This window comes from Cibotium barometz, chromosome 36 (genome assembly GCF_041138505.1).
Source record: "Cibotium barometz isolate CiBa-2024 chromosome 36, ASM4113850v1, whole genome shotgun sequence".
Lineage (NCBI taxonomy): Eukaryota > Viridiplantae > Streptophyta > Polypodiopsida > Cyatheales > Cibotiaceae > Cibotium > Cibotium barometz.
The window spans coordinates 19,231,731-19,258,321 of NC_141081.1; the positions used below are offsets into that span (position 1 = coordinate 19,231,731).

At 41.8% G+C, this 26,591-nt stretch overlaps 1 protein-coding gene across 1 annotated transcript; it reads left to right on the forward strand.

Annotated features, from left to right (window-relative positions):
• The first annotated feature begins 1,364 nt into the window (after positions 1-1,364).
• On the forward strand, positions 1,365-9,882 carry LOC147617576 (putative methyltransferase PMT5). Its single transcript, XM_086775865.1, has 8 exons — positions 1,365-3,258; positions 3,366-3,489; positions 4,160-4,403; positions 4,568-4,790; positions 4,931-5,064; positions 5,147-5,450; positions 9,098-9,236; positions 9,320-9,882. Exons 1-8 carry the CDS (start codon positions 2,450-2,452, stop codon positions 9,488-9,490), a joined length of 2,148 nt encoding a protein of 715 aa, XP_086631991.1. The 5' UTR covers positions 1,365-2,449; the 3' UTR covers positions 9,491-9,882.
• The last annotated feature ends 16,709 nt before the right edge of the window (positions 9,883-26,591 follow it).

A 26,591-nucleotide genomic window follows, 5' to 3' on the forward strand; every position in this document is an offset into this window, starting at 1 on the left:
CGTGGCCGAATGAGAGGAAGAGAAAGGGCCATGGAGACGAGATGTTTTTTGGATTTTTGAAATTTGAAATGAAGGTATAATTTTTCATGCTTGGGTTTACGCTTTGCCTGGCTGCAACAATAGCGTGCGTGGGTCAACTATTTGTAGTAATTGATGCTGCGTCAACTACTTGTAGTAATTGATGCTCTATAAGCGAGGCCAGTGTCAGAAATAAATTGTAGTAATTGATGCTCTGTAAAAGCGAGGTCAGTGTCAGAAATAATTTTTTTTCTAGCAAGTGAAACAAAGGACGACTTTGAAGCTCAACCGGTTTTTATTGAAAAAAAATGCAATTTTATAAATAAAACTTGAAAATTTTGAATCTTTTAATGCAAGGGTAGGCAAAATTATAACCGGTTTTTGTGAAAATTACACTAAAGGACTAGTTTTTTTTTTTCGACTCTGCGAGGTAACAATAGAAACTCAAAAAGCTGCAAATTCTCAAGAAAAACCTTGGGCTGTTGGGAAAAAAATGTTTGTAAGACTTCGGTTCACCTTTCAAAATTACGAGTCCGGCACGCATCAATAATTGCAAGCGGGTGGGGACGCGCCGGGTCATTCATGAACTGCCAACAACAAACGTACGCATGATAATATTCGAGGAATCCAAAATTTTTGATTGGTTAACCGAGCGCACCGAAAAAAATTCCCAACTCTGGGAGGACGTGAAATCATAAAGACGCAGGGAATCTGTATGATAATATCAATAATACTTATTTATCTTAGATAGATAGATTAAAGCTGGCAGCAGTAAAATCGGATATATTTAATTTAATTGACCCCAGCTGTTGCTGAGTTGGAATCTGCAAGGCGAAAATAGTTAAAAATTAACACATTCCCACTGCACTGTACACACGTGCACGTGACATGGGCGGCCGGGGCCGCATGGCCGTGGGCCATTGCGGGCCGCGGGTCCGCGGCCCTTCCCCACAGGTTGCTTTTCACATGCGGTCAAATGAAGGCAGCTGGCGCATTTGCTGCTGCGTGTCGGTGTGATGACGGAAAGTAGCGAGCTGCAGCAGTGAGAGCTTGTCGGCAGCAGGCCCGCAGGGCCACAGCACAGCAGAAGGACTGAGTGAGGCTTGAGCGTTATTCCAATCCAAAAGCCAGGGCCCAGAAGCCGTGAATTGATGGTAGAAAATGGCAATGGTAACTACTAACGGCATCGGCGATGTTGGAGACAAAATCAACGATGTTGCTGTCGAGGTCAAATGGATCGCCGATTCGGTTGATTCAATAAAGGAGGGAGCGAGGGGTGGGTGGGTGGAGCTTGAAAAAGCAATGAAAAGTGAACCATGAAACAATGAAAATCATCAAGCTTTGATACATAGAATCGCGGATGATGGGTGCCTCTTGCAAGTTCCAGCATGTGCTGCTTCTGCCTGTAAAGAAAGCCACAGTGCAACATGTAAGGGGGCCCTTTCCGAAAGCCAGAACGAGCGGCATCGGTTTTGTTTTGAGAGCAAAAAGCAAAGCAGAACCTGAATGCTGATCCGTAGAGTCCAACTCTGCAACTGCATTTCCTGTCCTCTCTGCGCAGAACTCAACCTCCAGGAGTCAACTGCCAAGTTCCAAAGCCCCACGGCTCCAACATTAGGGCTTCTTCTCAGTTCTCACCCAGCTTGAAACCCTAGAATTCTACTCTAACTAGGGCTTTGCACATCTCCAAAAGTTCTGGGTTTTTTACCCAATTCTACTTAGAAGAAGCTGAAACCTAAGGGTTTGAAACCCTAATCCTTCACTTAGAGGCTGAAACCCTAGGGGTTCACCGCGGGTTATCAATCTGGCTGAAATCTAGGGTTTCACGCCTGGTTTTTCCCTCTGGGCCCTGGCTGGAACCATGTAGTTTCCAGTTTCGGTGGACAGTGGGCTCTTTCTAAAAGTCAGCCCTATCTTGTTTCCATTGAGAGATTTTTGAAAGTCCCACTTAACGGCCCCTTCCAACTTCGCTGAACGGCTGAAAGCTCATCGCCTGCCACTGGCCACGTAGAAAACAGCATCCACACTGGTCTCTTTCATGTGTACTATGCGATGAAAGCCCTTGATGCATCCAGCTTACCCACTTCACCATGCATGACCTCATTGTAGAGATGGCATGGCACATGCCATTGCCAAGTACACCCCATTCCTAGCCATCCCTTTACCACTATCATAGTTCACTTAGCTGGAACCTTGTCAGACCGCGTTCATTCAACGATTTTACTCATCAGTCTACCACTACATGCACTGCTGCTCTCTCCTCTACCTACGTCACAGAGTTCAGCACAGCAAGTATCTCGATTCTCATCCACCCCTCCGGATGCCCTAGCTTCCACTGCCGAGGTTGTTCAATGCTTAAAGTGACACACATTTGCCATCTTGCCCCTATCTTTGCTAGCAAGCTACCCCTTCATCACCTTCTGAGGACACCATGAATCGCCCATCAGTCCGGGGGTCGCCTGGAGGACGCATTTCGGATGCCAATCAGTTGAATGTGAATTCCTCTACAGATGACCCAGTGAACGGGAAGCTAATGGAGGATTGGAGGTTCCATGGTGACTCTACAAGCTCACCTGGTGCCCTGAGGTTGATGATGAATCAAGCTGTCCAGGATCATCTCTCTCCTTCTAAGCCCCATCAGCGAACTGCTGATAATGGCATCATGAATGGAGCCATGAAGCTCGAACAGTTTTCCTCCCCAGACTCTCTGAAGTCCAATCTGGGTCATTCAGTTTCTGCACTCTCTTTTTCTGGACAATCCCGGAACAGAAGAGGCTATGCAGTTTCTCTGGGAACCAGTATGTTGCTCTGCTTTGTGAGTGTTTTCGTGTTTATTGGCATGCTTGGTAGAAGAAGCCCGGCCTACAATTTAAGGCTTGTCCCCACATTGGGAATATACAGATCCTATCGCCGCCTCCAGGCAGAAGTTGTTGTGGATCCTTTCAAGGGAGGGATTTTCAGCCAGGGTACTGCTCGGATGAAGGAGCTCCCAGGATGTGAGCGTTTTGAGGAGGATTTTGTTCCCTGTTATAGTCCACTGGGAAACCTTGGTTCAGTTCATATGGCCGGCGAGGGTAATGATCGACATTGTGAAGTCCATCCGAGGAGAAAGCAGTGCCTGATTCAACCCGCAGAAGAATACAAAATTCCGCTACGGTGGCCTGCTTCTAGAGATGGTGTTTGGCAGGGGAATATGAAGTTCACTGAACAGTTTGGCCTATCAGGAAGAAGGATGGCAAGGTGATCAGTAGTTGCAGCGTTAACAGTAAGATGGATAGTGTTGCTGTAACCCCATATGTTACAGGGTCACTTACTTTTCTCATTGTTTTTAATTGCTTGCTTGCCAGGTTGAAACTTGGAGGTGATGATGTTGCTACCCTCAATTTGGGGATACCTGACCTTGATGGGCTGGAGAATCATGTACAACAAATCACAAAAGCCATGGGTGCTGATGATGCCAGTTTTTCTGGGGTAAGGTGGCTGCCTCTATTTTTTGTTATGGTTCTTGTTGATCTTGTGGCATCACCTTTTGAGTGAACTTTGTATAGAATAAATCATCAGCTGAGCAGGCGGCATGAATGCAGCATCTTTGTGTAAGATCCACCTTGCACGTTTGTTTGAAGTTTTTACTGTTAATGTGAGCTCCTTTTCGGTTTCTAGTTATGAAAGTAAGGCTGGAGAGTTTCATTTCCACGTGCAATGTGCAACCGTACCAAAGCTGCTTCAATTTTCTCGTCCTTGTAAAGATCAGTTTTCATCCGCCTGCTCTCATATTCTGAGCCTTACCTACAGCAGCAGCTTAGTTTATGTAGGTTCCAGGCACCAGGGAGTCTTTCGGAGTTGATTGATTGAATTTTTAGCATTATTTGCTGGCAAGCTCATGTGGGCATCCTTACCAGGAGGCCCACTAGCAAGGGACCAGGGTCATAAGGCTAGAGGTACTGTTCGGTATGGATGACCTGTCTGCATTTTGTGAGGCAGGCATTTAAGAACATACACTTAAATTTATGCAGTCATGAAGATAACACAAGTCTCATCATGAGCTGTAGAGCTGTATACGTTCTTTAGATGATCCATGGCTTTTGAGTAAATGCCGTTCAGTATGATACAGTAACTGATATGGATTTCATGGAAACTGCAGTTGCGGACAGTTTTAGATATCAATTGTGGTCTGAGTCGCTTGGGGGATCATCATTACCTCCTAGAAAAGTCATCAATTTTATGTCTTGCTCCATATGAGGCTAATGGAAGTCAGGTCCAATTTGCTCTTGAGAGGGGATTTCCAGCAATGATTGGCTCTTTGATCAACACACAGTTGCCCTTTCCAAGCTCATCTTTTGATATGATCCATTGCTTTGATTGCGACTTCGACTGGACATGGAAAGGTAAATTCAATTCCTTGTTTTGCCAGTTTGATGATGGGAGTGCTTTAGCTGCATTTTTTCGCATTATTGGCCTTCTGTTCCTGCAGCAAATCCATAGAATATGTACTTTAGGTTATGTTTGTATCAAGTATTTACTCACTTAACCTGTGTTTGTGATTTTGCAGAGAGCCTTATACTTTTGGAGTTGGATAGATTACTTAAACCTGGTGGGTTCTTTGTATGGACTTACCAAGTGGCAATATCATTGGATCCATCGATGAAAATGCATGAGCAGGATTGGCAGACAAACAAAGAGCTAGCAAGCAAAATATGCTGGTCTGCTCTATCAGAGGCTGATCAAACTGTTGTTTGGAAGAAGACAGCAAATCATAGCTGTTACTCTTTACGGTGTGTTTCCTGTACATTGACATTGGTGCTTTTGAATGGCTTGTCACTCCTTTCTCATTCTCAACTAGTTGTTGAAGATAATGAAAATTCAAATTTTCAAGTGTAACATCAGTTAATTTTGTATTTGCTTGTGCTGGCAGCGGCTTGAAGGCCAGACCAAAATTGTGTGACAGATTGGTGGATGCAAACTCTACTTGGTATCCACCCCTACGCCCATGCATTACAGGACCAACTGTCAATAATGGGACCCGTCAGAAGCAGCATCCTGTTAGTGGTGAGTGCATTGTTTTTGTTGGTTACAGAGTAGAGAATGCAGTCTTTGCCTAAGTTCTTTAACAGATTGTCCTGTTGTCCAGGATTTTCAACTGAAGAGCTTTCAGATGATTCTCATGTATGGTCTGCAACAGTGAAAAGCTATTGGTCATTGCTCACGCCATTGATCTTTTCTGATCATCCAAAGCGTCCTGGAGAAGAGGATCCATTACCGCCTTCCAACATTGTACGCAACATAATGGACGTGAATGCTGTGCATGGCAGCTTAAATGCTGCACTTTTGGAATCTAAGAAGTCTGTTTGGGTTATGAATGTCGTTCCTCGTAGTGGTCCAGATACACTCACCACAATCTACAAACGTGGGCTGGTTGGTGTACATCATGACTGGTTTGTGCTTCTACTTCCACATTGCTTGTAGTTCTGCTCTCATTAATCACTTTTTGCCATAGTTTAGGCATTGTTGTAGGTCTACTTTTGTACAAGCATGCATAATGGCTGTGGTAAGAACTGCTGTAGAGAGAGTCCTGCATTTGCAGTGAAGGGGTTGGTTTCTAATGCAAGGAGGAGGATGAATGAATGTGTGGGTAATCTTGTCAGTTACTCGTTCCTGGCTTCAATATCATAAATCAGGGATGGGGAGCAAGTAGTACACTAGGTCTCGTGGTTTGATGACCAGTGTTTCCATAGTGCTTGTTAGTTAACAGAGTAACGTGAAGGGCTTTCCCTTCAGCAAGATGTTAAGGGGATACCATCAATGTCACATACATCCATCCTAAGAGGTAAGTGCCATGGAGAATTGAAGAAATGTTCAGGGTAGATGGCAGATCAGGATAGGCAGGCCATTGTGAGCAATGATTCATTTGTCTACACCGAATCGATTGATCAATTTAGTCCTTGATGCTGCATCTTATTACTCCAGCTAGAGGGTCGGCGAGATCAAAACCGTGCTGCCAACCTGCGAAAAATGCCTAGGTCGTGTGCAATGCAATGGGGCTCAGCTGAAGCACGCGGTCCGAAGCTGCTGGGGTGTGGAACTCCATGTGGTAGTAGACACGCCTGAGGGTATGGATATCTATGATCTTGCCCGAGCTTGGAGCAAGTCACGAAGCTGGCTGCATGCTGGACGGTTACACAATCTTGCAAACCAATGTTGAGGCTTGGAGGGAGGCCACTGTCGATGCTAGGAACTAGAGGTCTACTTCGGAAAAGATGCAAGGGTGGCCTCGGTTAGGGATGACGAAGTGGTGGCTGCCATGGAGTCCTCTGAAGGGGTGAACACCAAAGGTAGCCGACCCTCATGACTAAGTGACCAGGAGGGATCTATGGTTGGAAAGAGGCGTCGCGATCGGGATTTGATCAGCACCGTTAGATTCTCAAGTGAACTATGGGTGAACTGCGGGTAAACTTGAGGTAAACTAGGGGTGAACTAGTGGGTAAAGTCCAGGTGAACTAGGGTAAACTAGGGAAACCTTTTCTGGCAAGAAAGTGAACTAGGGAAACATTTTCCAACAAGAAAGTGAACTAGGGAACAAAATATCAAGATTTAAATTTAAAAACACTCTCCACGACCTGTTGGAAAGTATAGCATAGTGGTTAGATGTTGAAAGCTTGAGCAGTTGGTTCCAAGTTCGAATCCTCTTTTGCATTGAGCTCAACTGCTCAAAAATCTTCTAAGTACCAAAAATCCCCATGGTATACCCTGAGTTCACCCCTAGTTCACTTGCCGACGGGAATCTGATGGTCCAGATTAGGCAAGATCGTGATGCCTCTTTCAACCTTAGATGCCTCCTGATTCATGATGTGTCATTCAGTCCCGTGGGTAGCCGAAACCTGCTAAGAACAGCAGCCTGAGTGCAAAAACCTGTTGTGAAGAAACACGAATGGGGAGGCAGCAAGGGGGGGCGTGAGGAGAAATGCAAGGCAAAGGGGTTGCTCACAGGAGGGAGGGAGGAGGCGATAAGAGGCGGAGAGGAAGGACGGCAGGAGGCAATTGAAGGAAGAGGCGGTTCGAAATGGGGGCAAGGGTGCACAGGTGGCAGAGGGGGGGCAGGTTAAACAAGGGCGCACAGAGGGTGGCCAAGAGGGCTGAAGGTGGGGGCGCACATAGGTAGGGTGGGCAGGTGGCGGAAGGCAGCGCCGCAGCCCTCGGGGGGGCAACTCGCAGGTTAAGGGGAGGGTGGGAGAGGACAAAGGTGGGTGGAAGCGCCTAGGAGGGAGGCAGGGGCAGCGTGAAGGAGGGCAAAGGTGAGAGGAGAAGCAGGGTGCATATGGGGGATGCTCCTAAATCACTAATATCGATCGCATTTATTAATTAAATGCCACTGATGTAGCAATTAATTAATACAGCCTATGAGTTTCTCCCATCCCTCCCTTTCTTCCTTTTCTCTTCCCTTCTCGAGCCCTTTGAGGCTTTTTATAGAGAATTGTGGACCTTAAATAGAAAGGATATGGGTGAATGCATGCAAATAGAACGCATATGGGTGAATGTATGCAAATAGAAATGATATGAGGGCCCAGGGGTCATCATTTTATTGCCTTATAGGGGTCATCATTTCATTGACTTTTTCAAAAAACCTTAGAAAAACACTCTTATTGTTGAAAATCTCATATAATATATTTAATGAAAGTACATATATTATATGAAAGTACAGAAAACATTTTGGTGCCATATTATTAGACCTTGCCATAATTATCCCTTAGTTAGCTTTTATTGAAAGCTAGACCTTATCCTTGCTAGCCCTCTAGTCATCAGCCCCTATACCCAATGAAGCGCGTACCATAACCTTGGGTTAGCGTATCTCCTCAACCTCGGACGCCGGTTAAGTTGTCCCTAGCCCATAGGGATGTAACATTATCTCCACCTTCTATTAGATTCACGTCCTCGTGAACTCAAATTGGAAATAATTAAGTGTAAGCCTATCTTCAAATTCGTATATCCCAACATAGCATCGGCATAAGTTGCATCTCCCTTGCTCCACTTGCCCAAATAACCATTTCAGGCTCTATTCAGGTATCCATACATGCACGGCCATGTGTACAACTAACTCCATGGATTTGCTAAATTTGCAAAAAAAGAAAGAAAGAAATAATGCATATTTTTTTCAGGCCCTATTCCGGCATCCATACGTGCACGGCCATGTTTACGACCAACGGCACAGATTGCCGTACGACCATATGGACACAGTACATATGTCCGTACAATGGTATGACCTATACGGACAGATCATGCAGCAATGGACAGCTCGTGTACAAGCTAGTAGCACGGACAATTCCAAAAAAACTGGAATGAAGTGTTCTTTTTTTTTTGGGAAAAAATACTTTTTTAAGGAGGGGAAAACCAGTCCCAGCTAGTCTGCGAGTCATGATTCCTTCCCTTCCATGTAAATCTATGCACATATAGATTCACCACCTGTTGAAGCTCTTGGAGGTGTTCCTATGACAGGCAGAAAAGCATTGTACCCACCACTTTTCCATGCATACACAGCACTGTCCTTGCTTTTGTATGCGCACAAATTAGCACCATCTTCACTTAAACTAGGTGAGCTATGTCCTGTTACCAGCCTGGACACTTCTAGTGTGAAAGGGCTGTAGTGGATTCCAAGACGTTGGCAAACTGTTTCTTGGACATAGAGATGACATTTGGACCCAGTTCTTGCGTGTAGAGCCTCCGAGTATTTGGGAAAGGGTTTCGCGTGAAAACAAGCTTTTAGAGTGTGAAAGGATAATTTATTTATTTTCTTTTTATTTAAAAGTTTGACGGAAATCACTAGTTTATAAATAAATATATAAAAACCCTTACATGTGTGCACAACTAGACAAGTTGTTCACTTGCTCTTGAAGCACTACTGGTTCCAAGCCAACAGCTGAGAAGCTTTCTATTGTAGTCCTGATTTTGGGTCGTGTGACCTGTCTCTTGCACCAATTGCCTTGAATCTTTATTGTCAATATTATATGCTTTTCATCGTATTAGAGGGTGTGTAAGAGGGGGATGCTAGTTTTTGCTTTAATATTTAAATTTTACTACCATGGTGCAGGTGTGAGGCCTTCCCAACATATCCACGGACATATGATCTTTTGCATGGAATTGGGCTTCTTTCTCAAGAAGCAGCTAGGCCCAATGGATGTGGACTTTCCAACCTGTTCCTTGAGATGGACCGAATTTTGCGTCCAGAGGTAAAGTAGTGAGCTAATCAAGTCCACATGCATGTATAAAGAGGCACTATTAATGCCAGCATTATATTGATTTGAAAATGCAGGGATGGGTGATCTTGCGGGACAAAGCTGAAATAATAGAAGATGTTAGGATAGCAGCTGGTCAGATGAGGTGGGAGTCTCGTGTTGTCGAGGTGGAAGGGCTTGAGAACCAGCAGCTGCTTGTTTGCCAGAAGACCTTCTGGAAGAGTCAGTCTTCAAAGGTTCTCTTGTAATCCAGTTTTGGAGTTCATTGCAAGTGTAAATTATTATACCTTCATGCTGCTCACAATCTGCAAGGGTAATGTATGGGGAGAAGGGTTACAGCCCTTGATAGTTTGCATAGAGGACATGAGATACTGCATTTGGAGGCCCCTGTTGGTACTAAACTTGACAGAATTCAAGCAACAGGGGCTTTTGCATTCATGGAATCCTCAGCTCATAAGGTGTATGATTCTTTTGCTATAGGCAGGGGTGGGGTTGATTGGGTTCCCATCTCTTGATTTGAATGTACAAAAGAATGGAGAAACGATGTTCAGTAGCTTCAGAAGTGGGGCTTTCTTCCTTTGACTGGTTGCAGTCAAAGCTTTATCTAATCACTCTTTCTCTCTAAAGAATGTTTTTCCAAGAGGCACGCTTTCTATTTTACTTAATTAATAGTGATTGCAAGCATTTCTGCGTCGACTTTTTAACACAGTTCAGATAACAAGCCCAAGCAAGGTATTTGAAATCTGTTTTTTTTCAGAGTTGTTCTGTGGGTAGCACAGCAAGCATGTTACACTTAAATGGTTTTTTGGTTGGTTGGAGCCTATCAGTTTTACCTTCATTCATTGTTTATAAATTACTTCACAGCATGGGTAGTATTACAGGTATGAGAGCCTAGGATATTTGCAAATTTCCTTCTCCAGCATCGCATCCGGTGTGCCTCATTTGGATAAACTCAAGGAACATTAGAGTTGGGGTAGAACTGGTTTTGGGTATCTTTGTTTATCTGCATACCTTGGTCATCATGGACACACAAGCAATGATGGCTAGTTTTTCCTGCATGATGGCAACCCTCCGGCAAGAGCTCAGTCTGGAAATTTCTATGCAGTTGGCTGCAGGTCTACAGAGGTGCCAATCTGAGGACTCTAGATTTTGCTTCAATTGGTACCCGTCAATTGTAGCATGGCAGAAGTGAGCAGGTGGAGTAGCTAGCTCCCTCCAAGTGACGGCGAGAAAGGTGACGGCGAGAAAGGGTGGGAGCACTGTTGAGGATCATGATAGTGTGTGTACTGAGCAGGAGGTGGAGTAGCTAGCTCCCTCCAAGGGGTCCGGCAAGAAACGATGGGAGCACCGTTGAGGATCATGGGAGTGTAGTGAGGAATAGGCGAGCTGGCATGAGAGCTAGTCCCTGATCCTGGTTTGCGGTGTAGTTAGAAGAATCCAGGCTTCAGCTCTCATGTTACGATCAGGCAAGGGAACTAGTAAGTTTGTTAATTTACCTTGCTTAGGGTTTCCAGCACAAGTCCGAGTGGCATATCCTAGGCAGAAAAACCGGCACCCATCGCTGCCTTCCACGCTGAAGTTTGCACCTGTGCTAGGGTTTTGTTGAAGCTCCCTGGGGAAACCAGGATAAGCTCCCACCCCAAACTTGCCTAACCAAGCTCTGCCTCGGTAGTATGCTTTTCTGAAAGGATTTGTTGCCGCCCCTACTAAAACCTTGACTACTGTGATGACCGGGCTCCTTTGAGGGGCTCTATTGGGGGGGCATACTGCAGTTTCCCCAAGGGCCATTAGTAGTAGCCAAGGCAGCGTAGCTTGGAGTTCCCAATCCACGCATAGCATTAGGGTTTAACAGGTTCTCGTTAGGGTTACATGGCGTCTTTCTTTGCTAGGGTTACTTTTAACGATTCTGTAAAGGAATGGCCTTCCACAGGCATGCAATCAAAACCCTTAAAAAACAGATTTGCAGAAGTGAGAACCAAGCTCTCACAGTTCCTTCCATTGGCAGAGAAGCGCCACAGAGCTTCTGACCGCATGTGTTTGATGTGATCATATGGACGACAGCTTACAGAGACACAAGAAGCAATGTCCGGCACTTAGTGGAAAGGTAGATGCAGAAAATTCTCTAACATGGATAGGGTGGACAACGACCGAACACATCATGCCTTAACCACTTGCATTTGATGGTCAAGTACTAAATGGGCTTATAATTTGTGTCACATAATACATAATATGAATTATATGAATTTGATACATAATAGGAATTATGTAACAAATTACAATTGTTGCATTGTGGCATTGTGTATTTGCCATTACTTGTGGGTGGTGGGTTGTGGGGTTGATGATTGAGGAGTCTTTGTTTATCATCCACTCACTCCAGAGGCGGTGATGCATGATTAATATCTTGGTCTCTTCTTGTGTTGGCACGGCATTTGTGTGTTGATGATGCCTCGGCTCCTAGTTTGCGCATCATGGATGAGTGGGTTTATGGGTACATTCAACAAGCTATTGAGGAGATTGGGTCACAATGTGGTCCAAGTCATCACTGACATTGGATCAAATTGTGCAACAACCAAATAAAAAATGATTGACAGGATTGAGGGTGTGTTAGGAGCAACATGGATGCTTTATCATCTCTCCGATGGATGGAGTGACATAACAAGCCTCCGGTTTCCTCTTTTTTTCCTTTGACCTTATGCAGTGTAATTTATGTCACATAATATATACAAAGAATCAGAAATTCATATGTAACAAATTATAATGGGCTTGTAATTTGTGTCATGTATTACATACAATAAATTATGTAACAAATTACAATTGTTGCATTGTGCATTTGCCATTACTTGTGGGTGGGTGGGTTGTGGGGTTGATGACTCACAAGTCTTTGTTTATCATCCACTCACTCCAAAGGTGGCGAGACATGATCAATATCTTGGTCTCTTCTTGTGCTGGCACGACATTAGTGTGCGTTGATGATGCGTCGGTTCCTAGTTTGCACATAATGAATGAGTGGGTACATGGGCACATTCAACGAGTTATTGAGGAGATTGGGTCACAACATGTGGTTTGATCATCATCGACAATGGATCAAATTTTGCAAAAGATGGAGGAGTTTCTAGAGCATGATTATCCCACCATTATATGGACTCCTTGTGTCTCCCACTCTCTTGATTTGATGATGGAGGATGATCTCGACAAAGGCGGCTCACTTTGATTACCTTTTTCTTGTGCCTTAGAGGTATGTGACACATCATTTAGAACTTCCAAGCATCTTATCTTCATTAAACTTCAAAGTACGGTTTTAAACTTTTCTCTACTATCAATGCTCATTTAATGCATTACAACAATGGTGCAAAGCAAAGACTCCCTTCACCACCTAGTTTGTAGCAAAGAGTGGAGTATGTGGGCTAGAAACTATAAGGCATGTGGGCCAGAAACTATAAGGCGTGAAGCTCAAACCATTACTACTCATATTTTGACTAATGAATTTCGGGAGGAGGTGGATGCCATCAAGTAAGCCATTGCACCACTTGATTTCATCCTACAACTCTTTGGTGTACCATGAGCTTGTTATACCACTACATGAAATGACTTGGGCAATGCATGACTACATGTAGAGTTCTATCGCTTGAGAGGTATGCAATCATGACTCTTAAAAGTTGTCTCATGAGTAATGACAATTTAAGCCTCACGAGTAATGACCATGAGTATGTTGGATATATTGGAGCTTCATGGGTGTGTTCGTCGCTATGTTCGTGTGTAACCATATATGTGAGTATGTAAACCTAGTAGGTGTGTACGTCGTCTCTGTGTGTTTGTGTATGAACAACCTCTAAAGCTAGAGTGTTTGAAGTCATCACTTATGTCATTGGTGTGCCATGTGTCTTGTGTGAACGAGTTAAAAGATAAGGCATCTTTGCCTATAAAAGCATGTGCTCATAAGCAACGACAACATGGTTGGATACATCAAAAGTACCATTAAAGCTATGCATTTAAGGGTTAAGCTTAGTGGACACTCTAAAAAATTTCAACTGAAAGTGTACATGATTATCTACTAAAGCTTACCATGATTATCTACTAAAGCTTACCAGTATCCAAGATGGAGCTTATAACAATGGGTAAAACAGTCAAAGATAAAAAGATGACACAAGAAATCTTGAAGGGAGTCAAGAAGGAGTATAAGCACTTTGTTACCTTTATTACTATGAGCGAAATGTTTTCCTTTTAACTTGAAGACCTTACATCCCTTCTACTTGAAGAAGAAGAAAGGTCATTATGGAGGGCTTCATTCACCAGCAGTAGTTGGGCGGTGGTCTTCAATAAAAAAAAGCCTTTGTAGCAGGAAAAAAAACTTTCACAATCCGTCAGCAAAGAAGAAGCGCAATCAACCCAACAACGGCAGCAGCAGAAACACAACTCGAGAAGTAACGAAGGCAGCAATGATAGAGAAAGGAAGAGAATCGGCGGGCATCACCATCTTTACGTTACAGAGTGGATGACCACAAAAAGGAAGCTAAGGTGATATATCCCTAACGCCTAAGATTTTGATGTAAAAGTGCTTTCACAAGAGTTCCCTATCATTGCCCACATTAATTGGAATTGCAATGTCATGGGCATCATTGACACGTTTTTCACCATCATGGGCTACACTTCTTGCTTCATCGACACTATTTACATGTGAGCTTGAGGTTGCTCTAGCATGGAAACGCCGCCGCAAAAGGAGTGCAGCCATCATCATGGAGGGGGGATGCTTCCCCAACGTCTTCTTCTAATTTTTATGTGTGTATGTGTCATGGTGGGTATGCTACCCAAGTAGTCCCCTAAATTGAGATTGAATAATCTTATGTGTGTAAGTCATGTGTGCATTAGTTTTTTTTTTTGTGTTTGTCAATAATGCTCCATTGAAACCCTTCATCAAAGCAAAGGGGGTTACTATGGGACCATGATCGTCATCTATGACTACCTCATAGCATAGACCCTCACATATACCTTTGTTTACACTAGGAGGCAACTGTCTAAACTTCAAACCCATAGCGCAGTACCTGGGTTAGCTTACCACTAGGTTATGGGAAACTTTTGGGAGGGGGGGGGGGTATTGGGACATAGTGTTCACCAAGCTTTTGTGGTCATGATGTATGTATGGGCCGTATGGTCTAAGGTCCCACCTTTGCTCCGAATGGTTGGAAATATCAGGGCTTGATGTGTGTGTGTGTGTATCCGTCTCTATGTTCGTGTGTAAACCCTAGTAGGTGTGGACTTCATCTTTGTGTGTTTGTGTTAAAATTTGAAATGTTCTCTTCGAAGTTCCTAGCTCATTTAATGAATGGATTTCCCTCTAAAAATTTCGCACGTTTTGGAGGTTATCTCTTCTTCCATCTTCTTACATCTGTTTTTATTTTCTATCTGCTTAAATGGAAACCACACGTCCTAGGCGTCCCTGCTCCTCTACTAGAGCTATTATAGTATACAACAGCTTTGATATGGATAATCAAAGGTGGATTCCTACCACAATCTCTATTGGTAGTTGGATTATGTTACAGACGAGGAAACAAAAAAATACAAAGAATGATTCATCGACACTTATAAAGGCAAAGTTCAAGATTTCAAACTCTCTAACACAGGTAGGAGCATCAAGGAAGTCCTTATACAACATGCCTACATGCACTTAGAGCTGCGTCTGCAACGTTTGCCTAATGGAATCCCACTCCATAGACCAAGCTGTAGTAAATGTTTTTACATTATGTTTATGTAATGTGTTTCATTTCTATACTTATGCTTCTCTTGTATTTGTCTGTATAGATATATATCCTTCAAACTTGGTTGACTGGCAGTCTATAGATAGTATAGTATTGTGGGAATCTTCGATGCTTTTCATGCATCTATTGGTGAGCATCTATATAAAGAAACATCAAGCATGTCTTTGGTAGAGAGAGAAGTTTTCTTTTATAATGAATTTTACATGGCACCTCATAGTGTTACAAGTTATGGATCTTTGAAAGCATTACCACTGCCTTCATTCGACAGTCCATAATGGCCAATAATCACTAAAAATACCAAGCCTTCATTCGACCTGGCGTACAAACAGCATAAACAAGTGAGTGCTTTAGATTAAAGATATACCAAGACATGTAGAGGTGTATAAGACCAAATGTAGCAAGTCGTCAGGTGAAAATCATTGTCTTTATGCCATTGCATATTTTTGTCAACTTCTTTTATGACGAGGAGGTCAAAAAAACATCGTCAATGTTTATTTGTAAATCAGAGAAATGTTTGGATTTCTTAGATCAAAATTGGGATGTGAAATAATTAAATTGGGTTACTTGCAAAATCCAGAGGAAATCTATTGTTTGTAAATATATGATTGGCTCCTAGAATTTTATTTTAGCCTTTCATTATATGAGATGGCATTATGTTAATGGAAAACTTGTAGAAATTGATCAAGACTTGGAGGATGACATTGAAAATCCACTGATGTTATTAGAGATATGGTTTGAACATGAACTCTTGACAGTACTCAATATAAGGTCAAACATCTCACTACGTCAAGTGAGATCAGACTTGGCAAATGAGGATGACCTACAAGTGCCCGATGATTATGTGTTCAAGTGCAATGACCAGAAGATATGTTATTCAATCTAGCCTCGAAAAAGTATTCATTTCAAAACTATGCCATAATCATTATTACTAATATACATTACTTTGATTTTTGGAAATAGGTACCAAGGAGAAAAGAAAGGACCATTCAATGTAAAGACATTACAAGAAGGAAGCAAGTTTTCGTGGTGCAAACGACCATCACATAGAGATAAATAATTAAAAATAGAGATAAATGTATTTTTGACAGCATATAGTTACATCAATCATGACAACATTTTGTATTTCTTAGAGCAATAGAAACTAAGACAAATATTCTACATTCTCTTATTGGATGTTTAAAACATTAATAGCATGTTCTTTTTTTTCTTCTTCTACGAAGTGTGCTCTTGGGTGTGGGAAGATTCTTGTTGTTGGGGCGGTGAAGCTTGTCGTTGAGGGGGTGCTTTCTCTTGGGACACTCTTGGGGTGGTTGCTCTTGGGGACGGGAAGCTTTCTCTTCTGGAACAGAAGCTTGTTGTCGTTGTTGTGCGGGGTTGAAGCTTGACTTTGTGCTTGGGGCAGTGGCGTAGTTTGTTGTTGTTGGGATCTTGAAGCTTCCAAATCGATGTCTTCAGATCCATCAGATTCTAGAAGCTCGACAACCAACCTGTTGACTTGTATTTGGTTGTACTACCGTGGGGGCGATGGTCCTGGTCGTGGCCGTGGTTGAGGGGGCATAACGTAACAGGGATATTAGGTGGCCTGCTATGAGATAATAATACGCTCAATGGCCTCTTCCTTGAATAGCCCTAAATCCACATCAGAGTAGTTTGGTAGTTGTGGATTCTACAGAAAGCAAAAAAAAAGACATGTGCCGTCAAAGAATGAGGAAGGAAAGTAAGATATCATTAAAAAAAAAGAGCATGCCTACATTTTCTGTGGGTAATGAGAGAACTAAGTGTAGCAGCAACTTTGCATTGTAGCACACCCTTCAACCGCAACTATGGCCATCTAGTTCATCTGCGAGACTTTGCATCTCAGAATCCTTGTGTGTTCTAGCAGTGGGTCCTGGAATATGCCCTTGAGACCAGTTATTAGCTTTCTAATTGATCTGCATGAAACATTACTATTGTTTGAGCTATAAAAGAGAGAGCAAAAACAATCAAGCCAAAATTATGTTGCGCACGTCTTTCAAAAATTGAACCTCAAAAATTGATTCGTTGGGCACGTCTTTCGAGACCGTACACGTGTGAGGTGATATGCCGATCGTATGGTTGAGGTTTAACGTTCAGCGAAAACTAGAAACTACTATTTTTTTTTCAAATCTAGTTTCTAGTGTTAGTGGAGAGAGAGAGAGAGAGAGAGAGAGAGAGAGAGAGAGAGAGAGAGAGAGAGAGAGAGAGAGAGAGAGAGAGAGTTTCTCTCTCTCTCTCTCTCTCACACACACACACACACACACACACGTACCATCTCACAGATACATATATGCACATATACACAAGGAAAGACTTAGATGGCCATTTGGCGTGATAAGGAGGTTCTGTATTATTTGTGATTTCCTATGTGTGCCAAAAGGCTCTACTCTCTCTCTCTCTCTCTCTCTCTCTCTCTCTCTCATGCACACACACACACACACACACACACACACACACACACCCACCCACCCACACCCACACAAAACCTTTTACACAGTACTTAAAAAATGTGTGTGTTTTTGTGTTTATGTGAAAGAGTGCCATTTGGAGTGCATAAAGTATTCTAAAGCAACTCATGCACCCCTGTGGAGCGTAACATAAAGTATTCTTCTCTATCCCCTCAGCCATTTTAGCACACACATGGTTATCTTTCACACACACACACACACAGACAATCACACACATAGACACAACTACATCACTATAAGTTGGTGTGTGTGTGTGTGTGTGTGTATAAGATAGCCATTTGGAGCTATAAGAATATTCTAAAGCAACTCTACAGGAGCACAAGATACAAAACAATGGTCCATAGCCATTTAGCGCGCATACTACGTTCCAACATTGTTAAGGTCTAAATATCGCGCCAAACGGCACTAGAATTCAGAGTATGTGTGTGTGTGTGTGTATGTGTGTGTGTGTGTACATGCACGTGTGCGCGCCGCGCGCGCGCACACACACACACACACACACACACACATACATACATATATACACACACACACACAAACACACACACACACACACACACGCACGCGCGCGCGCGCGCGCACACACACACACACACACACGCACGCGCGCGCGCACACACACACACACACACACAGAGTGTGTGTGTGTGATACAAAAGAGTACTAAAATTCATCATACTTTCTTTCAAGTTTTCTTCTTTGTTAGAACATTTAGCACACAAAATAAACTTTCCCTCTCATCATCTTCATCATTCTTATTCTCTATCCACTTAGCCTTTTTAGCAGACATGGCTATCTTTCACACACACACACACACACACACACACACACACACACCTACATCACTATAAGTTTGTGTGTCTGGGTGGGTGGGTGTGTGTGTGTGTGTGTGTGTGTGTGTGTGTGTGTGTGTGTGTAAAAGATAGCCATTCAAAGCTATAAGAATATTCTAAAGCAACTTATGCACCCCTATGTGCACCAAATGGCTATCAAGAGGAAAATGTTTTATTTGTAACATTTACTTCCTTTTTACTCTTCCCTTACATTCCAAAACTTAAGTTTTGAAAGTGATTTATTTCATTAAAAATTCACATTTGTTTGGATGCATGCTTGTATACATGTGTGTGCGTGTGTGTTGAAATGGAAAAAGATATATGAAACTTGGGCTACCCTATGGCTCTTGACCTAGCTGGGATTTGAACACTAGACCCCTAGCTTAAGGAGCTCATGACCTATCCATGTGCATGTGAGGGATTTATTGATGCAACTGATGGCCATGTTTATTATATTTTTTAACTTGGCCCCATTCCCTCAGATGGAGTTTACTAAGCGTGCCCGAGTTCAATGCTGACAATATCAAATACATGTGTTCTTCTAGTGATGTGTGCCCGTGTTTCGCGCTGTCAATTCCACATCTCTCACATCATAAATGCAATGTGGGGTATAGACATGAGGCATGAGGTACAAGGACTTTATGACAAGCTTCCAAATGTTCTTAAATGAAAGAATAGAACTTTTACATCTTGAAATTTGGTTTTTATTTATTTTATACACATTTTCTAGAGAGAGAAATTAGAAATTGCTTCCTATATGTCCACTGATGTAATTCCTCTAAGCTGTTAGCTTTTTCTGCTCCTCCACCATGTCTTGTATGATTGAAATACCTGGAGCGTGCTTGATAATGTGTTTTCTTCATTCCTAGGGTTGACCATATTGATGAACTACCATACTTCTTTGCAAACCAAGGGGTATGATTGTATATAATATGCTTCAAGAGAATAAAAGAATACATTAATTAGTATATTTTTCAATATACAATTTAAAAACTAGTTCAATGCATAATCAATCGAATACCATATAGTGGGTGATGTGTTGATCCGTCCATGCATCAATAATTGATCTCTTGAATTCATCTAGCACTGTTTGAAATATCTCATGGTCCTTCTTGGTCCACACTTTCTTGTCACAGAACTTAAACATAGTGTCTAGAGATTTCCACACCTTGGCTTTTCGTGTTCTTGCTTGACCATTGTCTGCATGGTCTACTACTGCATTATGAATGCACTTCCATTTGTTGTATTTTATGATCTGCACTGATCGTCTTACGACCTTCTGGTGTTGGTTCAAATAGAAACCTTCTTGCTTTAACACCCCCAATGGAAGGTTTCTTAGGTACATTCTTCCCATCCTTAGATCTTTTTTCATCTTGTTCAATTTTTGCATGTCCACCATGCAAACCAATGTTTGATAGAAATTTCTCTAGTGCTTTGATGGATGTAAATTTTGATGTATTGGGCTGTAGAGTCCATGCAAAACATATATATAAAAACAAGAGTTTTTCAATGATTCTACAAAGAGCATGCATTGTGCAAATGTGGACACTTGATAATGGAATATCGAGAATTGGCTTGAAGTTTGGGTCTTTCAAGTGCCTATCCGGTGCCTTCTTCCAATACCTCTTATCAAACACCTTTGCACTGCACATGCAATATAAGCAGGGACTTTTTGAATTGGCACCCTTTGACACATTGTGCATACATTTCAGAGTTTTAAGATCACTCGCCATATGCCACTCCACCTTATATTGTCCCATGCCTTCCACATCCAAGATTTTCCCATTTCTCTGCTCGCGCTGATGATCTTGGGTATCGATGTCTTATGAAAGAACCAATGCAGAACATCAAAATTCTCTGATTCTACCTGCAATACATAAGAAACATAGGAATGCAACACCCATTAGTGTTTTTTATATGTAATTCTTTTTTCACAATATCAGAGTCTAATAAATTTTACCTCTCAAAGGATCCCAAAGACAATATATTATTTTCAGATTGAACACTAAACCATCTAGGATTATCTTGAATAGATGTATCAAGTGCCATGTTCATTAGTGTGATGGTAACCCTTTCTAACTTTCTCTCCTTTTCACAATTTGACACTCATCAAGCTTTAGCACAAATTTGAGGACACCATCACATTCTTCAGGAGTAACTTCAAACAATTGAACATCATATGATTGTAAGGCCTCCAAGTCGTAGAAAATATTATTGTATCTATTGTAGACCACATCTCCTATTGGTGTAGCATAGGTGTCTTCAATATATGAAATGGGGTTCCTAGTGCTTGTAGTACCTCTTCATTTACTTGTTTACGCATTTTTTTAACCAAAGAAGGATTTGGAAATAATGATCCTTTCATACTAGAATCCTTCATCTTTTCCTGCAAAGTCTTATCTCAATGGCTGAGTATCCTCTGTGTGATATAATAGCCTCATCAAGTATTGCCTAGGTATCTTGTGGATTGAGTTGATTCTCTTTGAAAAAGTCTTCTATTTGCTTTTCTGAGACCTTCTTATATTTCTTCTTGTTCATCAGTGCTTCTGGCATATTGGCGATCTAAAAGAAGACTTAAATGTGCGCCAAAAGGTTCTGTCATTGATTCTTTATCAGGGTGCAATAATGATTTGATATCAGATTGAAATGCAAAAATTAATATACATGAACATATGCAATAATGATTGCTATTCATAAAATATCATAATAGAAACAATAAACCAATTAATAGAAAGGAGCTTACTTGATTGCATGTATTCTCTTCTTGATGCCACCACCTCCTAGCTTCATTTCCTCAATATCCCTTTTTTTTGTCAACTACGGAGACCTAACGAAGTCTGCTTATGTCTTAATTCAGATATTTGTTTTTCAAGCCCTAAAATGGTTTCCTTATTGCTTAATAACTTCAGCACACATTGCTCCATGGTTTTCTTCAAATGAATGTTCTCCTTCTCAAAAAAATCTCTTTCTAATTTAAGAACATTGCTTGTTGCTTCCAAATGATGTGTATATCCTAGGAGCCCATTATAGCCATCTCCAACAAAGTTAAGCAGAGATGTCATATTCCTAAATGGGGGTGTGGAGTTTGTAAAAGGGTCTTTTGGATATAACCTCCCCCATCAATCCATAAATCTATGTTATTCTTCCTTTGCATACTCAACATTTCTTTAGAAGTAGTACACAAAGTATTAGGTTTATTTCTCTTACTTAGAGGTTCATATTCATGTTCAAGCTCGATATGCAGATTGTAGATGTCTCTTTTCTTTGTATTCCTCCTTGCTCTTGATCCCTCTGCCATCCTCTTGATCCTCTCTATGTTGCTCCTTGCTCTTGATCAGTAGTAAAATCTGAATGGAAAGACAAAGGTGCCAAAATAGTAAAAAGAAGTAAAGAGTGGAACTAATTTGCAAGAAAAACCTTGATTTTGAAGGTACCAATACCTGCGAACTTTGATATGTAAAACCTTCAAAATTTGAGAGGTGAAGTTTCTCAAGGAGGGAACTCGAACTATTTTTGGATGATCCTTAGTTCAAATTTCAAGAAATATTCTATTTCAGCTTATACGTAGAGATTTTGAGATATAAGCCATTAAACTTGGAGAATTGACCAATTCATTGTTCACGTAGTATATATAGTACATGAACGGATTGAAGACTTCGAGAACTAGCAATATTCTATCATTTTTATGTACATTTAAGAATAGAAATACATCTTTCATACCTCAAGAAAAATGCCAAGAGAAAATGCGCCAAAATCAATTTTACCTTGTTTTTTAGGCTTTTTGTATCATCTCTCTCTAAGCTTAGTTGGCACTTCTTAGAGGGCCCAGAGTTGAGTCCAAAATTCCCCTAATGGTACATGCCAATTAAATAAGTTGGTCTATATGAATGTGAATCTTCAGCTACTTGTGTGAAGCTCAAAAAATTTGATGGGAGCATTGAGGGAGGAAATCTAGCATGATCATCACAAAGCTATAGCGAGGCTTGGAATGCAGAGAGTATATTGAGGTAGTTAGTGAGCTAGAAGGGTACTCTAGCAATGTGTCTATTATGAGACCTTGGTGAGGCAAGATGAGGAAGAATGTTAGGCATTTGGATGTGTTATTATGTGGTGATAAAACAAGTGTTGAAAATTCAGTAAGTTCACAATGTGTATCATGCAAAAGAAAAGAATGTTAGGCATTTGGATGTGTTATTATGTGGTGATAAAACAAGTGTTGAAAATTCAGTAAGTTCACAATGTGTATCATGCAAAAGAAAAGAAAAGGCGGATCAACCTTTTATAATGCCTAATGTTTTAGTACGTTGGTTCTTTGTTGATGGAGATAGTTTCTCAGAATAGAGCATTGATGAGGACTTTGGAATCCCCAATGTTGTTACACCTGGTGTACAAAGAGCCAAAGTAGTGTTGAGAACACCTAGCAGTGATCGACGTGCGTTGCCTTTGTGAGTAGCCCCCTCCCACCTTCTCCCTCATATGTGCATGTTACTACCTTTTTGAGTAGCCCCATACCACCTTTGTCACCCCTCCCCTCCTTCTACATGCATAGCTCCTCTGTACTTCCCACTTGCTTCTATACTCGTCATATCTCTGCTTTCTTGCCCTCCCTTTGTGTGAAGGGCTGCACCTCTACTCTTTGCTTTTTTATCGCCCAACCTGTTTTCTCTCACCCTCCCCTTAATTTTCACTTCGTTTAGCATGCAGGGTACCATTTTTTTCTTCATTTGGATTTGTTTATTAGTCTTTGGCTCTAGCCCCTTGGAGGACTCCATTGGCTTTGTTAGTTATCTTTGGTTCTAACCCCTTGGAGAACCAATTGCTCAACCTTTTCCTACTGAGATGGTGTTGCACTTGGCAACTTAATGTTCAGCTTTCTTGTAAACTACTCTGGCCTATTGCAAGCCTTTATATTAGTATACAAACTCCTTGGTACACACTGTAAAGAGAATGCACGGGAGAGGGAGAGCTTGAGTTCCTTGTTGTAAACAAACACACACACACAAGAGAGAGCAAGACACAAGAGAGAGAGAGAGATGGATGGCTGAATTTTCTTCTTTCTACATAGAGCCCCATTGCGTTATGCTTTGCTCATGCATACTTTGATCCTGACTTTGATCCATTGGCATTCACATTAGGCTTCTATTAGATATTTGGTACGTTGTAATATGAGGTGTCATGCACTCATACCATGGGAACTTTTTCACATTGGGTTTTTCCCCATGATGTGATTGTGCACCTTAGGGCTAGCTAGTATATAAGAAACCTCATTTACAATTTTAGGGTTGCTTACTCATTTATAAATTCTCTTTGTACTTGTTGAGAGATTCATCTCTCTCCTGTGAGCTTGCCATTCTCTGTCACACTCTATAGCCTTGTGTTCTTGTCATTGAGCATTGTGTGAGTGTGAGTCCAACTCTCGATCCAATGGTGGTTCAGAGCTAGTGTTTTTTGTACCTTGGTTTCTGATTTATCCATACTGTGTTCAAGCTTTCCATAGCTTGCTACTATCAAGATTTCAATAGCTTGCTTCCTTTGGTTCTTATTATCAGTAACTTGGATATAGCTCAGGTTGAAGCTCTTTAGTGGGTGGTGCAACTTTTCAAGTTTTTCATTGAAGCTTACTTTCTCTATGAATAATAAAGAAGGCTTCCTTATCTTGAATTGACTTCAAGAAAATAGCTTCATTACAGGTGTTTTTAATCATTCATTTAACTCATGGATTCTAGCATAGCTGCATTCAATTCATTTTTTTAAATAGTCGGATCCTTGGGCACATAATCAGATCAATTCATCAAAATGATATGATCCCGCTTTCCACCGCCTGGGCACATAGTTAGATCAATTCATCAAAATGATATGATCCCGCTTTCCACCGCTTCACATGTAGCTGACACATGGTGTGGCGGGGATATAATCACCCATTTCTTGGATCGTTTTTGGGTACAAGCGTTTCAATTTTGTAAACATTTGTAGTTTCTTTGATCGTTTTCATCTTGGATCGTTTTTGGGTACAATCGTTTCAATTTTGTAAACATTTGTAGTTTCTTTGATCGGCCAATCCAATTGGTCAAATCAACTGATTCGTAGTTTCAATTTTGCAAACATTCGTAGTTTCTTTGATGATCGACCAATCCAATTGGTTGGATCGATGGATTCCACTTTTTGGTCGATTCTACTTTGCGCGACTGATTCCACTTTTCCCATTGTGACTATTTTTTCACATGTGAATTCCACATCACCAGTGGTGGTAAAATAAAAATCATGCCTAAGAAATCATGGTAGAAAATCATGTATAGATTCATGTCGTGATTGCCACATCATACCTGCACAATGAAGTCAATGTTACCTGGCTAATCATAAAAAATATTGTTCCCAAAATGAGGTTCAATCTTCCAAATCACAATTTCCCATGATTTGGCACCTCTTTTCCATTAAAGGAATGATGTTTAAGACCTCGTGATTCTGTAGTTTGAGGAATCACAGCCATGATTGTGAATCCAAAGAATTGTTTTCCCCTCCCAAATGTCAAAAAGGCTATTCTAACTATACATTCTAACTTCTAACATCCAACAAGGACTCATGTGATCCTACTAATCAGTTGACTTCTAACATCTAACAAGGACTCATGTGATCCTACTAATTAGTTGATTGATTCCATTACCTTTTCTAGCTTTATGGCAAGGAAGGAGAAAACCCTTGATCCCCTGTACGAGGACCTATGATCTCCCTCTTCCTCACAGGAGGAGATGACAAGACCCCAAGTAAGAAGTCCAAAGGAAAACAAAGCAGAAGGGGAATTACCTTGGCCCATTGATGAAACACCTACCAAGGCACCATCATCTCCCATACAGAGATAGTGGACAACAAAAAGGTCTACTTCTTTCCAAGACCACTCTCCTAGTTGCATGTAGTTGGTAAATGATGCAGAGGTCAAAGCAAAGTTGGAACAAGCATAACTCAATACCTTGGCATAACACACAGCTTTGTGCAACATTCTTGGCCACCTAACAACATGGCACAAAGCGTGGATGGTTACTGAGGTAGATGGCACTAAAAAGCTAGTGTTGATCATTGAGTAGCTAATCCGTGAGGCCCTCCACCTACCGCCCAAAACAAAGCCTCCCCATTTTTTCAAAAGGTAGAATTTTTGTGACATATGCCCACCCACTCACATCAATAATAATGGGCCAGAATTTATAGCCCTCAAAGACCACCAACTAGAGAAAGCATGCTGAGTTGCCTCAATGATCATGCAAGTCAAACCTGCAGACCGATGCATCGACATGCACAAGGTTTACCAACTGTATCGTGGGGGAGCAAGATGATTGTGCCAACATGCTTCACAAGGACTTCACCCATTACCTCTCTAAACTTGGTGCAAGAAAGTGGTTAACCATACCTCCTAACCAAAATACTGAGCCACACCACTGGAGTTCCACTGCCAGATGCCTCGCTATAAGAACTAGAGCGGTGGCAACCGCACCCAAAGTTCTACAACAGGAATTACCCAAAGGCTTTGATGTCTGAGTCGACATGAGGCCTCCTGTGGTGTGGATAGGTGTTGGCTCTCCCAAATTAGCCCCCCAAGAAAGGGTGAAGAGCATGCCTCACCGACCCCTCTTGATTTTTCCGACCACTTCTTGATTTTTTCGACCACTTTGTCACATGTAGAAGCCTAGGAAAGCACCCGAGCCGTCGAAGCTTCTAGCCTGCCACCTCCAGCTTCTCTAACTCTCAAAGATCCCACCATCCCCAAAGTTCAAGAGCTTTTTGGGGCCAAGTATACTTCCATACGAACCCACAATAATCACTGAGGCCCAAGGCCAACATCAAAGCCTCTCATTGCCCCACCACCAAATATTTTTTGTGCCTCTAAGAGAGTCTAATCCCTTTAAGCTCAAAGAGCTTATTGCCCAAGTTGAAACCCTTGCATCCACATCATCCATCCATCCTCTTTCAAAAAGCACTCAAGAGAACCCATCCTAGTGAGCTTCGAGGAAGCGGCTAACATTAAAGAAAAAAGGTAAAAGACAAAAGCATCCCAAAGCATTAAGGAGCAGTACAAGAGAACCCATCCCAGTGAGCTTTGAGGAAGCGGCTGACATTAAAGAAAAAATGTAAAAGACAAAAGCATCCCAAAGCATTGAGGAGCAGTACAAGCCTCTGTGCATGCAAGAGATGGATGCCATGACTAAGTGAGTGATTATGCATGAATTGGAAAAGGGAATGTTGCACTCCTTGAAGTCAAAGTATACAAGCGTCAAAGAATACATGAAGCAT

Excerpts from the sequence above, each read along its gene's own strand:
- LOC147617576 (XM_086775865.1), top strand. The coding sequence starts at position 2,450 with ATGAATCGCCCATCAGTCCGGGGGTCGCCTGGAGGACGCATTTCGGAT. Across the intron at positions 3,490-4,159 it reads ATGATGCCAGTTTTTCTGGG|TTGCGGACAGTTTTAGATAT; the intron begins GTAAGGTGGCTG and ends TGGAAACTGCAG. Across the intron at positions 4,404-4,567 it reads CTTCGACTGGACATGGAAAG|AGAGCCTTATACTTTTGGAG; the intron begins GTAAATTCAATT and ends GTGATTTTGCAG.